A 13,212-nucleotide genomic window follows, 5' to 3' on the forward strand; every position below is an offset into this window, starting at 1 on the left:
CGTTTATATTATTTACACACATGGAAGAAAAAGACACGGACACAATCTTAACTTTTATCATACGTTTTTATTCTTCACAGAAATACATTTTTTATATATATATACACAAGTAGAAGATTTTAATCGTTTAGATTTCGTAGTTTTTCACTTCCTCCGGTTGTTTTTCTGGATCTCCTCCTTTCTCCAAGTACAGGTCGTTGTAGGGAAACTGTTTCGCTGCCTGGAACACAGACAAACCCTTTTATGGAAATGTGCTTTCGAACAAATGCATTTTCTCTATGACTACTTTGTAAATACTGAATTTACAGATTTACTGAAAACATAAGAAATACAGTAAATACAATGAGCATGAGTATCTAATCATACTTAAAAGTTGGATATCATCACAAACTGTACAATTGGCTGTTTTCTTGTAAAAATCTAAATCTATTTTGTGTTAATTAGTGCATTAAAACATACAAGGGATAATTTCCATCTTGGCCTATGTTCTAAAACGGGACAGTGTTTTAGGTTAAAAAAAGCATAGAGGTAATGATGTCTGATCTACTGAGGGGGCCACATGGCTTTCATAGTACTGCCATACAAGCCAGTAGCCAATCAGATTTAACTTTAGCCTCAGCGAATCCTCAAGTTCGGCCTGTATCATTGATTATGAGGCCAATACACTTGATGACGCTAAGGTGCACATATATATAACTAAAATCTGCTGGTGGCCGATAACACCTGTTAACATCTTCTGGAAGTTGGTGACTTGAATTGTGCAGAAGACCTTTAACGGTACAAGGGACATTCACCATCTTGTCCCATATTCTAAGATGTGAGGCGTCACACATAAAATGTATGAAATCAAACCATCGCTCACGAATGTGAATTTGAAGCAAGAAAAGCATTTTTAAAGATAAAGGGAGATATTTGGAGAATTTGATGTCAATAGTATTGCAAGCTCAAGATGATTATCTTCTCCGCATCAGTCATCAAGACCACCCTTTGAAAATGAACTTGTGATGTGGACATATAATTCCAGGCCTTGATCTGTACTTACAACAGGTTGGTACGATGGGAATTTCTCCCCAAGGTAGAACATAAACAGCATGAACCCGATGAACCCAAACAGCTGTTTGCACATGTTGGACCAGGACACAGGGCTGGGAGATGTATCCACACGGTTCCTGATGTACATGTCAAAATCCCAGTGCATCTACAAATAGACAGAGACCAGACACTGATAAATAATCAAGGACAAAATAATACTGAAAAATATACAGTGGCATTGTCTTGAGTGGAAAAAGAAGAGCCTCTGCCCCAGTATATTACTTTACTGAGGACTGATAACATGCACTTTGAACTTCTGCTGGTTTTTATTGCTTCCATACAGTTAGGACACAAAAATCCATGTACCACCTTCAGATAGTATCCATTGTGCTGTAAGAACTCTGACTTTTCATTGCTACAGTATTAGACTGCAAATTGTCTTGCAATTAATGTGCAATTGATATCTGAATGCCATAATTGAAGTTAAAAAATGTACAGCTTGGCAATACTGGATTTTTGAGGCTGATATATATGATTTAAAACAACATGTTAATCAGCCAATATTCATATCAGTGATTCATTATTAAGGACATTTCAAGAGTAAACTTATTTTAATTTTTAATTTTTTATATTATCTATTGATTCTGTGAATCTACACAACAAAGGTGATGGTAGAGAGGGATGAGCAGTGTGCATGTGGTGGGAGGTACAGTAGTGTTTGTATTGAATTGATTTTTGCAATACTGAATGTATGTTTTTACTTAGTAATAAGGTGTAGTGTAATTTAAATGTTTATGTTTTACTGAGCTTGTTGTGTGTTTTCATTAGTTTATCTAATGTAATAAACTGAACCAATTCATTCCAGGAGCAGTAAATAAAATCTGTATCTCACCGGCTCTCCCCAGTTCCTCCTCAGGTCAGGATGGTCCCATTTGTACCAGGGGTCCCTCTCATGCTGAGATCTATCTTGTAGCTTTGGATAGTCACCGAAGCTACAGAAACACAATGATGGCATGATTATCCGTCACTTTGCATTGTGAAGCTTGAGTGTAAACAAAACAAAGAACCAGCTGCACACATTCTTTCAGCACCTACAGTTGAGCTCCCATCGGGCAGAGATTTTCAAAATAAAGCTCACCCCTCTCCCTTGTCGGGATACGGTTCATACTCCTCCACCGTCATGTTGTACTTCTTTGCAGCAGCAGCTTTCTCCTCTGGGGTCTGCGGGAACGCACCGGGCAGACCATCCTTCGTCAAACCAGAGGCTGAAACACCAGCAAATATATAAGAACAGTACAAGTTATAAAAGCTCTAAGAAGGCGAATGAAAACAAAGACAACGACAAAGCTAATCTGACCAACTTCACTCTCATTCAGAATAGCCGCTCAGCTAGCAAGAGCTAACGTTAGCGTGTCAAGGTTACGTCCATTCAGGGGCTTGCATTTCACATTTTCGCGCACGTATCCACAGAAAAGAATATCAAGCTGCAAGACGAAAAGATAACACACAACTCACCGGCTCTGCTTCCCGACACAAGAGCCGGAATGCCGGACCGGTTCCCTCTACAGAGAGCCTGGGCAAGGCGTCGGAAACCAACAGCAGCCATGTTGACTGTCTGACAGAATGAGCCGTGCGCATGCGCAAGGTTGGAAGTACAGGTCGACATAAGGACCAATTTAATGCGGAACATTCGCGTACATATTTAATGCAGACAATAAAGGAATAAAGAATTGTACAAAAACGTTATTTATAATATTTACATATAGCATTTTAATACAAAATATATTAATAATTATCCACAAGCATCATAATGGTGGCGGTAAAGCAAAGAAGCACATTACTCAAGTAGATTAAACTTTAAAGATATTTTTAAAACTTTCTTATCCACTCCATTTCAGAGTGAAATATTGTACTCTTCTCCACCACATTTATCTGACATCTTGATTTGCATTTTAAGATTCGCGGACATCATAGAGGAGGATATGAGCAGACTCTGATAGAAAAGTAAAGCGTAATGTGGAAACAGTTTTTTGTCAAGTTTTACTTTGATACCTTAAGTATATTTTTCTGCTTATACTTAGACTGAAGTGTAGGATTAATTTGTAAAGGTAAATGGGTAGGTTAATGGTTTAAATACAATAATATTGTAACACTGGGAGAGACAACAAAAGCAACCATTCATAAAAGATTTGTTTTGTAATGCTTTATTGAATTCTAGTATCAGAGCCAATCACATTAGACAAAAGTGTGACGGTGACATGAAAACTCCTCCAGTGGCTGAAGGGAACTGTTCTCAGAGTGAATGCACTAAAGCTCTGAGTCCTGCTCCTCTTCCCATCAGATCCAGCTCAGGTGCATGTGTGCATTTACTGGGGGATCGTCACTCTGCCACCGGTGTTCAACTTCAGAAAGTCCGTCAGAGAAGTTCTGCTATGTCCTTCTCCACTTTGTCAATGGGGCAGTGAATTTCATATCTGCAGTAAAGGGAAAACATTAGATGTTATGCATGTTAGACCTAAAGGAGCGCCGCAGCTCATGTTACTCTACCTTCTGAAGGGCCGGCCATCAGCAGTTATGAGAAACTTCTCGAAATTCCACCGAATGTCATTGACTTTGATTGGGGACCAGTAGAATTTCTTTATATCTCCAATAACAGGGTTCACAAATGGCAACACTTCCTGAGGTGAACAAGAAATGACCACGGTGACAGCTGCACTTCTGACAGAGAATATATACCATATAACCAGAAATGTGATCCTGTGTAAACATACTACCTTCAGATAGCTGAAAAGAGGCTCTTCATTTAATCCATTCACCTCAACCTTGCCAAAGACAGGAAACTTGGGCACAAACTCTCCACCAGGTCTCACATACTTCAGAATATTGAGGGTTTCATGATTGACCTCTGAAAAAAACGTGTTATTAATGATTTGTTTTAAACAAATAAGTCACGAAAACCATCCCATCCCTCGATTGCTACCGTGTAGACTCTGGCCCCAAATACTGTATGCAAGTGGGCAGCGTTCATATCCAAGATATTCTGGCTTCATTTCTGGATAGTGGTGGGAAGTGGAGATGTGTCGCCCATCTTTGTATACAGGTGTGAGCATGTAAACAAACTGTATGTAGGTCAGAGATGGTATTCAGAGTATTCAGATCCTTTAATTATATAAAAATACCAATACATTAATGTAAAAACAGTTAAAAAAAAACACACCAACCAATAGTATCAGCAGTAAATGTATTTAAAATATCAAATGTAAAAGTACTCATTAGGCAGACAAATGGCCCCATCATATAGCAGCATTTTACTGCAGTTGGCTATAACTTCATTTACTTTATATACTGAAGTTCAGTGATTGGCCTCCTTTACACAATAAATAGGAAGAAGAAACAAATGCTGCAACTCCAAATTTGTACCTTCTTCTTAGGACTTTTGACAGAATCTTTGCTTTTTTGTGTATAATTTTTAATAATATGCTGGATGTTGTAAACTTCATATCATACATACAAAGTTGAATCTGAATAGTAACTAGCAAATACAGCTGTCAAATAGATATTGTGGAATCCAAATTGTTAAATAAAACAAAAAGAAGTATCTAAAAATTGTTCCTTAATAGAGAACTTGAGTAAAAGTACATTCCACAAAGGATTTAGGGAGGCTCCACAGTACAGTATTTCTCTCGGTGCAGTAAATACAGTTCTTGTCCTATCAGATTTACAATCTGTCACATTTCAGAAGCTTCACTGAACCCACCAGGTGACTGAAGACCAAACTGGTTGCAGGCGAATCCTAAGACAGTGAAGTTGAGGTCACCAAACATTTCCATCAGTGCATTCAGTTGGTGGTACTGAGGGAACAGGACACAAAAGCAAACGGCTCTAATAAAAGTGACACAGCTCGCGCTGTTATGGATCTGACCGCAATCAATCAGGGCTCTGGCGGGATATTACCTCCTCTATTGTTGACCCTCAGAAGGTGGCAACGTTGACGATGAGAAGCACCTTACCCCTGTACTTACTGAGCGGAACCGGCTGTCCGTCCAGGGTCTCAGCACAGAAATCATACACTGATTTATTCTCCATGTTTGTGCTCCGGCTTGTAAAAGGGGACTGTTAGTCAGTCAGGAGTGAGTATTCACTCTGCTTTCCTGTTGGCTCATCTCATTCACGCAAACATAACTCATGGGTCAGCAATTGTTCCTCATGACTGACTTCATTGTTTCTCTGGACAGAGGTGAGCCGGCAGGGGGGGTCAATTGTTCAACACATGTGTATCAGGAAGAGGAGCTGATGGCAGCCGATTGGGATTAGGGAATTAACAAATTAAAACAAACATGTGGGCACCTATAGATGTTTCATTTTTAGCTCCATTATTTCCTCTTTACAACTGACAGTTTGATGAGGTCTCAGAGTAAATAGTCAATCAAGAGTAAAACACATCTCTTACATTGAACTCAAGTTTTTTTCAACAGACAGGTACTTGGTTCTGTAAAATATGGAAGCACTGAAAGAAAAGCGAAAAACATTTCTTTGTCACAATAATCAAATTTATAGTATTTTCATTTATATGACATTCTGACAAAATTTGTATTTATATGCTTGATATATTGCTGCGTTCACTTGTTCCTTGTAAACGCCTCAACCTTTGATGACATATTAGACTCAAATCACTTTAGATATAAATTATATGATGTTTAATAAATACTTTTGCTGTATATATTTAGTGAATCACCTCAATCATCAATTCTCAGCTTTTTCCCCCAGAAATGCCAGAAGATTTGTATCATTTTTCATATCACATGTTTTTTGCAGTAGTATTCAGGGAAGACCATGATCCTTTTGGAGATATATTATTTTAACGTTTAGTGTTTTTATCCCTGTCATCCTTAAATTGTATGCATACAATTCATACACTGTTGGATTTGAATGCTGCTTGTTGTTTGTCTAGAATATTATTATTATAAATTAGAATAATAAGAATAATGGTAATAATACATAATTAATTAACTAACAACATTGTGGTCTTTCACTGTGGTTCATTCTTCCCGACGGTCCTTGAAGGCAGCACCGGGTTCGGGCTACACCTCAACCGGTCGAAAGATGCTAAAGCTAAACACGTTGTTTTTGTGCTTGTGTGAAGAACAACACACGTTGAAAAACGGTGTCTAACGTATCGGACTCACAATGAGCGAAGAAGCCAAGATACGGACGTGAGTGGCTTTAAAATGCAGTGTTTTTTTAATTTACAAACCCAGCGGGGTCGGTGGCCCCGGCAGGTTAGCTTCTCCGCTAGCGGCTATAGATAGCGACAACAGCCGAGTCACCGAGCCCGTGTGTCCGTGTCCTTTAAACATGGAAGCGGACTTGTGTTTTGAATGTTTACGCCCGTGACACCGCTGGTAGAGACTCTCCAGTCTGCGCATGTAACCCAGCTGCTGTTCTCCTGCCCTTTAAACCCCCAGGTTAGCATGTAACCGTGTGTTGTTATCGTTGTGTCAGCTTTAAACACTGTAAACACTCAGGTGTGTGTGTGTGTGTGTGTGTGTGTGTGTGTGTGTGTGTGTGTGTGTGTGTGTGTGTGTGTGTGTGTGTGTGTGTGTGTGTGTGTGTGTGTGTGTGTGTGTGTGTGTGTGTGTGTGTGTCTCTCTCCTCTGCAGGTGTCAGCTCCTGGATCTGCCCTGGGAAGATGTCCTGGTCCCCCACATCTTGTGCCACTTGCCCCTGCAGCATGTGGTGAGTCTGCAGAGGGTGAGCAAGCAGTTCCACAGCCTCGTCCAGGTCTACCTGGCCAACTGCAGGACATTTGATCCGTCCCCGGTGAGTGTGTGGACTTTGTTTTCCTCTCAGTGCAATGCGGGGTGAAGCTGAACATCACACGTGTTACACAGATTTCACTGTCAGAGATCTTACAGAAACCTAAAAGACACAATTAGGCCTCCAATATCCTGAGATTTTACTTGAACTTAAATGTACTTCCTCGTTACATGTGATTGTTTATGATCTATTGAACCTGGACCTAGATAAGTGGCAGAAGATTGATAGATAAATCAGTTATAAATTGATTAAAGTTTCTGCTAAAATGAGCTCCTAGCAACTGTTCTTCTCAATGATTTTGATGATAACTAGAACGGCACTCCTCTGCCGCCCATTCCTCCTATGAAACCTCATTTAGGTTCACTAGATCAGGATTTTTATTTGGATATTAGAAATATCAGTCCCCTTAAAGTCCCCTCTTCATGATCCATGAGTAATCCTCCTAGAAATCAATGAAAATGTGGAAAAATGTCCAATCTCCTAATGTTAAAGTAAGTTTCATGGTAAAATGCCTTTTTGAAAACAACCTCTTGGCCGACGTAGTAAAAGCCTCCTTCGCACACAGTTCACTCGCAGTTTTCTAAGTGTTTTATGTCTCCCACGTACACATGACTTTATAAATGAAATTTCATACTTTCTAATACCTCTTAAGGCCTTTTGTTGCGGGACCTGGATTGAGTGTGTTTTTAAGGCCTGCAGATACTGAGATGCAAGTTGTTTGCAGTACTTGAAGAAGTCTGCTTTCTGCTCTGTTGACAGATTGGACAATGCATTCCCAAGGAATCATTTTGCTCCATGTTAAAGGACAGCAAAATTCTCCAGAGGCTGTCGCTTCAGAACTGCTCAGACTGGGTGACGGACCAGGAGCTGCTGCCGGTCATCGGCCAGAACCAGCATCTGCATCGAGTGGAAATGGGCGGGTGCGTTTGGCTCACCCGCCACTCCCTGGTGGCCGTGTCGCTGAGCTGCGCGCACCTCCAGCACCTCGGCCTGGCGCACTGCGAGTGGGTGGATAGCCTGTCCCTGCGCAGCCTGGCCGACCACTGCGGGGGGCTGCAGTCGATCGACATCACCGCCTGCCGCCAGCTCAAGGACGACGCCATCTGCTACCTGGCCAAGAAGTGCTTGAAGTTGAGGTCTCTATCTTTGGCAGTCAACGCCAACGTCACTGACGAGTCGGTGGAGGAGGTGGCCAAGAACTGCAGGGGTCTGGAGCAGCTGGACCTGACGGGTTGCCTGAGGGTCAGAAACGAGTCCATCAGGTACATCTTACTCTCAAGTTGAATCCAACTAACTTTGTGTCGACACTTTGACACGTATCGTCTCATTTGTGCGACCATCCGTAATGCCTTATGCATGCTGTGCTCACAGGACCGTTGCGGAGTATTGCCCAAAGCTACAGTCCCTGAAGGTGAATCACTGCCACAATGTGACAGAGTCGAGCCTCGATCCTCTACGGAAGCGCAACGTTGTGATAGATGTGGAGCCACCATTACAGAGGGCTCTGGTGCTTCTTCAGGACGTGCTGGGGTTCGCTCCTTTTATCAATCTCCAGATATAACCAAAGGGTCATGAATCTGCACGACGCAGGTAGGTGGTATCAGCAGTATATCTACTCTACAAGCTCATTACGTGTTAATGTCTAAACTCGAGTGTCAAATATCCAAATGGTCCCAGAACTTAAAATCATAATTCGCAGCACATTTCATTAACAAATAATGTTGGAAACAGTCGATCGATGGTAATCAACATTTCTTTGCTACAGGTGTCTTCATATCAGCAGTCACAGGCTCATGAGCTGCTGTGAGACAATCCTATAAAACCCTGAATGTGTTGCACTCAAGTTTGAATGTGATCGGAGATACGTATTCAAGATGGTACTGAAAATGCTTAAATGACTGAAGAAAGCCATGTACATTTTAAAGAATTGCTGCCTCATGTCCAAAATATGTCACTGCACTTTTTTGGGGTGTTGTTATAATCTTGGTTTTTAGAAAAAAAAAAGCAATTCTAACCAAAGTACAGTGAGTGTGTTGTATTGTTTGTACCTTGTGTACATGATATTGTGAGAAAAAAAAGAAGAAGCCGTAATCCTTATGTTTCATTTAGAAACATTTAAAACATGTTTGAGTTGAATTAAACGTCTCATTTTGCATGTTAAGTGTCCATTTAAAGGAACCGTTCACCCAATGTTTCCTGCCAAGCTTTTTTCCCACTTACCACCAGCTCTGTCTAGCCTTTTGTTTTATTCGTCCAGGTTTTTTTATTATCTCCTTTTCTGAGACCTCTGCCTGCCATCACGACACAGTGAAGGCGCTTTGTTTGTTGTGTAGATCATGTGTCTTCCAGAAAGAATGTCTCCTCAGGATCATCAACAGACCTCATTGTTTACAGTGCTTAAATGTTTCCTGATGAAAACTGTTTTAAGCAACAGTTCTAACACTTCAATCAAGTCTTAATGGCTAAATGATGCTGGGGTAACTGGGAATGTGCTGTTTTGTTTTGTGTGATGCAACCCCTTTAATCTACATTAGTAACCTGAATGGCACTCTGTTGAGAGAGGATCTCCACCAAGGCCCAACAGTCCCCTAATGAAACCACAATTAAATTCACTAGATCCAGATTCTTATTTGCGTCTGCACCAAATTGCAAACACTCATAAATATCAATCCCCTTAACATGCCTCTTTTATCAATATCAATGAATTATTCTAGGAGAAATCCACAAAAATGTAGAGAAATGTTATAGAAAGTTAAAAAAAAAAAATGGATCCACCAAAATCCTCCTCCTTACATCATGCCCTACCCCTCCAAAAAATGTCATGGAAGTCAGTAAAGTAGTTTTTGCATAATCCTGCCAACAAAGAATCGAACAGACAAACGGATGGAAACATCCTTGACGGAGGTAATAAATGCATAGAACATGTTTGAAATAAGTATAGGAATTTATTATGACTGTTTTCCTTTAAGCCTTTGAAATGACTTTTGTACAAAGCAACTGTGTTGAAATGTTTCCCTGTAACAAAATGTATGATTTATACAAACAAATATTAAATTATAAAATACAACACCATCACTTTTCCGCCATCGACTGTTTGGACAAAGCAATAAATGGTATTCTTAAATTTAATTAGCAGCATTGTATACACACAAAATCCTTCTCTACCAGTGAGAAGGATGTCTGTGCCTGTGTTTGTGTGCAAAAGTGCAGCGATCGAGAAAAACAAGATTCACATTGTCGAGCAGAACTTCAGTGCACTGTGGGTCTATGACTCAAAGAGGCACAAGGTGGCAGCAGTGAGTCGGGATGTTTATTTTTTTCATGTTGCATGATTACATCTAAACTAACAGTGCATGCAGCTCTATTATTTAAATATATCAACAGCCAGTATCAGGAGGAACCTGTATGAAAAGGCCAAGAATCTCTTTTGCTAAGATTTAGATGATGAAAAGTTTTTGTTTGATTACTAAGGCGGTTTGTGAACAAGCATCATGAACCTGATGCAGTGATTGCACAGTAAGAATCCCCTCGCTGCAGCAGCTAGGTGTTAAACTCCCTCAGTTTCCCCTGGAGGTCCGGTGGGCAGACTATATTGTAACTTGTCTCTGTGACAACACAACAGGTCTATTTTCCACTTGATGGCACGGTTTACCCCATCTGCCGTGTGCCGTCCACGAGCTCAGTGTGCACCTACAGAGAGTTACATTGGGAGGATCGACCGGTTTTCCTTCTGCTACCGAGGAGACTTTACAGCATCGGTGGTTGTGAAATTTCAACTCGCGAAGCCACTCGTTTTGAATAATCTCTCTGTATTTTATTCACACTTAAACCAAAACTATCAAGTGATCAAATGATGCACAATGGAGAATATTCCTATGCACGCAAAGGGAATTATACGAATCAGCTGTAACTGCTCAGTCTCAATAATCCGTGTAAAAACACCTCATGTGCTCGGTGAACCGTCCTCGCTCCTGTCCAGCAGCCAGTGGGTTAAAAACGTTTCAGACTACATTCATCATGTAAGACTTCAATTAGCATTGATCTGCAGGAGGGGGAAAGAAACATCGCTGCGTTATTATATACCATGGAGCAATTTCTGTTCCAGTGATTGAGTGTGTGGGGGGTTTTCTCAAATGCAGCCGGCCCAACATATTTTGTCTCCCTGCCAATAATCTGGCACTTGTCTAAATTATTGATCAATAGAAACTGATCATTTTATACCGAGGCACAACAATGTGGTTGCTTCATTTTATTCAGAATGCAGCTTTAGCCCCTGGCAGCATGTAATATACTGTACTTATTAAAAGAAAGAATAAATTTGAGTTTTAATCTCAGGCTGCTTTTCGATGTCCTCCCTGACAGAGTAATTTACTGACTGTGATCCTTCCAATAAAACAATTATAATATAATATATATATATATATATATATAGCTGTGCTACCACTGTCAAAATTAGTATTATATACTGTATTTTATTTAGTGGTTTAGCTGTAAAGCAAAGATTGTGACCTATTGTTAACATTATATTTAGGTATTTGATATGAAAAGTTTGATAATCTGTCTATATAAAATATCACCAAACATCATTTGGTCCTTTTCATATAGCATCATATCTTCCAGTCTGTTCTGAACATCAATATCGCAGTTTTCAAAATATGTGACCCTATGTAAATATGACTCTACCACTGTGTTTGGTGACAAAAAATGTGAATTATGGGCTAGTTGATGCTGTTGTTATGCATCAAATGTGTGAAAAAGACAAATTCATTCTGACGTGTTCTCAAAGTTTAGTCTGCGAGTTGTTAAATTCTACAGTAGACATGAATTTACAGTTTGAGGTATTGAGGAGCTCATTCTTTTTCTTTGATAGACCTGACATGTTAACAATACATTTACAGACTTGTTTTAAATTGTCAGTTCTGTTTGGCCACGTATAATAGATTGAGATCTTGTTTTTCAGCTGGATTGAAATTAACGATTTTACACGTTTATCCAAAACTCAGCAGCAGGGAATATTTACCATTTGCAGTTACATTCTCTCACAAACATGATACTACACACACACTCAGACACACATAATACACATTGTATTTCCTTAAAGGCGAAGCAGGAAACTAAATATCTCAAATCAAATTTTTATATACATCAATACACCATAAGCTGTTTGAACACAATTAAACCCACATACTTATTAGTATAGTATTACTGAATCTCCTCAACCATTACCAAACACTTGCATTCTATGAGTTAAAGAAAGAAATGTATATGTATAAAATATATAAGGCTAATAAGTGTAAGTCTCAAGTATAAGTTCTACTTTTAAATAGCTTTTGACTTCATATCTACAGGTCAGTTACTATTTGTCTCATGTCGTATAACAACCAGTCAAACAAAAGGCTTGAATGTCAATGTTACTTAAATCCACCTGCAAATAAAACCACATTCAAGTTTAAAAAAACCAAGAGAAATAAGTAAACTTGGGAATATTTTTCATGTAACATTAACCAACTGAATAATAAAGTAAGAATTAGCTAAATACTTTGAGTCGTTTATACATCATCTTAAAAATCTGCTCAGGAAAATAATTAGAAACTGCTTGAAGATACTTTGCAGCCTCCTGTTAATTAAATGAAGTTCTTATAAGGTGGAGCGAGAATCACTGTAGCTGCTCAGACGGGCCCAAAACTGTGTCAGAGATTTTGTTCATTTTCATATTTTTAATTAACAGACTTTTTTCCGCCGCCGTCTTCCATCAGTGAATGAGTCTTTCCCCCGTTTATTTGATGTAGTTTATCTCCCCCAACCATTCACACACGGTCCCCGTTGGATCCTGGGACTTAGGGATCCATCTTTTGCCCACCAGAGAAGCATAACTAATGACAACATTAAAGTGGCTTTTGTGAGCGTGGCCATCGAAATGTCGATCAACCAAGCAGGAAATAATGTCGGGTTTTAAAAATCGGCATGAATAAACATGTGTGTTTAGAATCTGGTGGGCTCAGGTTTGGGAGGGAAGTGAAGGTGCTGGTGATGGAAAATCTTTCAGGCTTCAGGGATGTGAGCAAATAAAACTATATTATGTGTGTTTGCAGCCTCCGAGTGGAATGAATGACAATACCACACAAGACGTCTTCAGGGTGCCGTCTAATTGAAGCGACGTTTCCAGCTTTCCAGGGACTCAGACTTGTCAGAGCCATTAGCATCCTCCCTAATTACCGCGGCCCTAACCCCGGGCCCGGACGGGGAACACATGGTCAGCCGGCTCCGGCCCCGCAGACCGCTTAGTTAGTCCGCACTAAGTTTACCTCTTCATTAAGACATTTTTTGTGTGATTTGCCCTGAATGAATGGAGCCTCACAGCCA

At 40.0% G+C, this 13,212-nt stretch overlaps 3 protein-coding genes across 3 annotated transcripts; 1 reads left to right on the forward strand and 2 right to left on the reverse strand.

Moving 5' to 3' along the window:
- Positions 1-47: 47 nt before the first annotated feature.
- ndufb8 (NADH:ubiquinone oxidoreductase subunit B8) lies at positions 48-2,679 on the reverse strand. The gene is made up of 5 exons (XM_034570707.1): positions 2,548-2,679; positions 2,171-2,297; positions 1,925-2,024; positions 1,043-1,198; positions 48-220 (listed from the first exon to the last, which is right to left on the reverse strand). Exons 1-5 carry the CDS (start codon positions 2,636-2,638, stop codon positions 128-130), a joined length of 567 nt encoding a protein of 188 aa, XP_034426598.1. The 5' UTR covers positions 2,639-2,679; the 3' UTR covers positions 48-127.
- Positions 2,680-3,229: 550 nt separating this feature from the next.
- gpx9 (glutathione peroxidase 9) lies at positions 3,230-5,281 on the reverse strand. Its single transcript, XM_034570708.1, has 5 exons — positions 4,987-5,281; positions 4,790-4,883; positions 3,807-3,937; positions 3,580-3,710; positions 3,230-3,506 (listed from the first exon to the last, which is right to left on the reverse strand). The coding sequence occupies exons 1-5, from the start codon at positions 5,116-5,118 to the stop codon at positions 3,449-3,451; spliced, it is 546 nt and encodes a 181-aa protein (XP_034426599.1). The 5' UTR covers positions 5,119-5,281; the 3' UTR covers positions 3,230-3,448.
- A 792-nt stretch (positions 5,282-6,073) lies between these two features.
- fbxl15 (F-box and leucine-rich repeat protein 15) lies at positions 6,074-9,921 on the forward strand. The gene is made up of 5 exons (XM_034570706.1): positions 6,074-6,245; positions 6,693-6,852; positions 7,609-8,111; positions 8,221-8,439; positions 8,615-9,921. The coding sequence occupies exons 1-4, from the start codon at positions 6,220-6,222 to the stop codon at positions 8,408-8,410; spliced, it is 879 nt and encodes a 292-aa protein (XP_034426597.1). The 5' UTR covers positions 6,074-6,219; the 3' UTR covers positions 8,411-8,439; positions 8,615-9,921.
- The last annotated feature ends 3,291 nt before the right edge of the window (positions 9,922-13,212 follow it).

The sequence above is a fragment of the Hippoglossus hippoglossus genome, chromosome 19 (assembly GCF_009819705.1).
Source record: "Hippoglossus hippoglossus isolate fHipHip1 chromosome 19, fHipHip1.pri, whole genome shotgun sequence".
NCBI lineage: Eukaryota > Metazoa > Chordata > Actinopteri > Pleuronectiformes > Pleuronectidae > Hippoglossus > Hippoglossus hippoglossus.

Coding starts and splice junctions, on each gene's coding strand:
- ndufb8 (XM_034570707.1), bottom strand. CDS start 2,638: ATGGCTGCTGTTGGTTTCCGACGCCTTGCCCAGGCTCTCTGTAGAGGG. Junction 2,025..2,170: donor TATCCCGACAAGGGAGAGGG/GTGAGCTTTATT, acceptor GTGTTTCTGTAG/CTTCGGTGACTATCCAAAGC. Junction 221..1,042: donor TCCCATCGTACCAACCTGTT/GTAAGTACAGAT, acceptor TCTGTGTTCCAG/GCAGCGAAACAGTTTCCCTA.
- fbxl15 (XM_034570706.1), top strand. CDS start 6,220: ATGAGCGAAGAAGCCAAGATACGGAC. Junction 6,246..6,692: donor GAAGAAGCCAAGATACGGAC/GTGAGTGGCTTT, acceptor TCTCCTCTGCAG/GTGTCAGCTCCTGGATCTGC. Junction 8,112..8,220: donor GTCAGAAACGAGTCCATCAG/GTACATCTTACT, acceptor CTGTGCTCACAG/GACCGTTGCGGAGTATTGCC.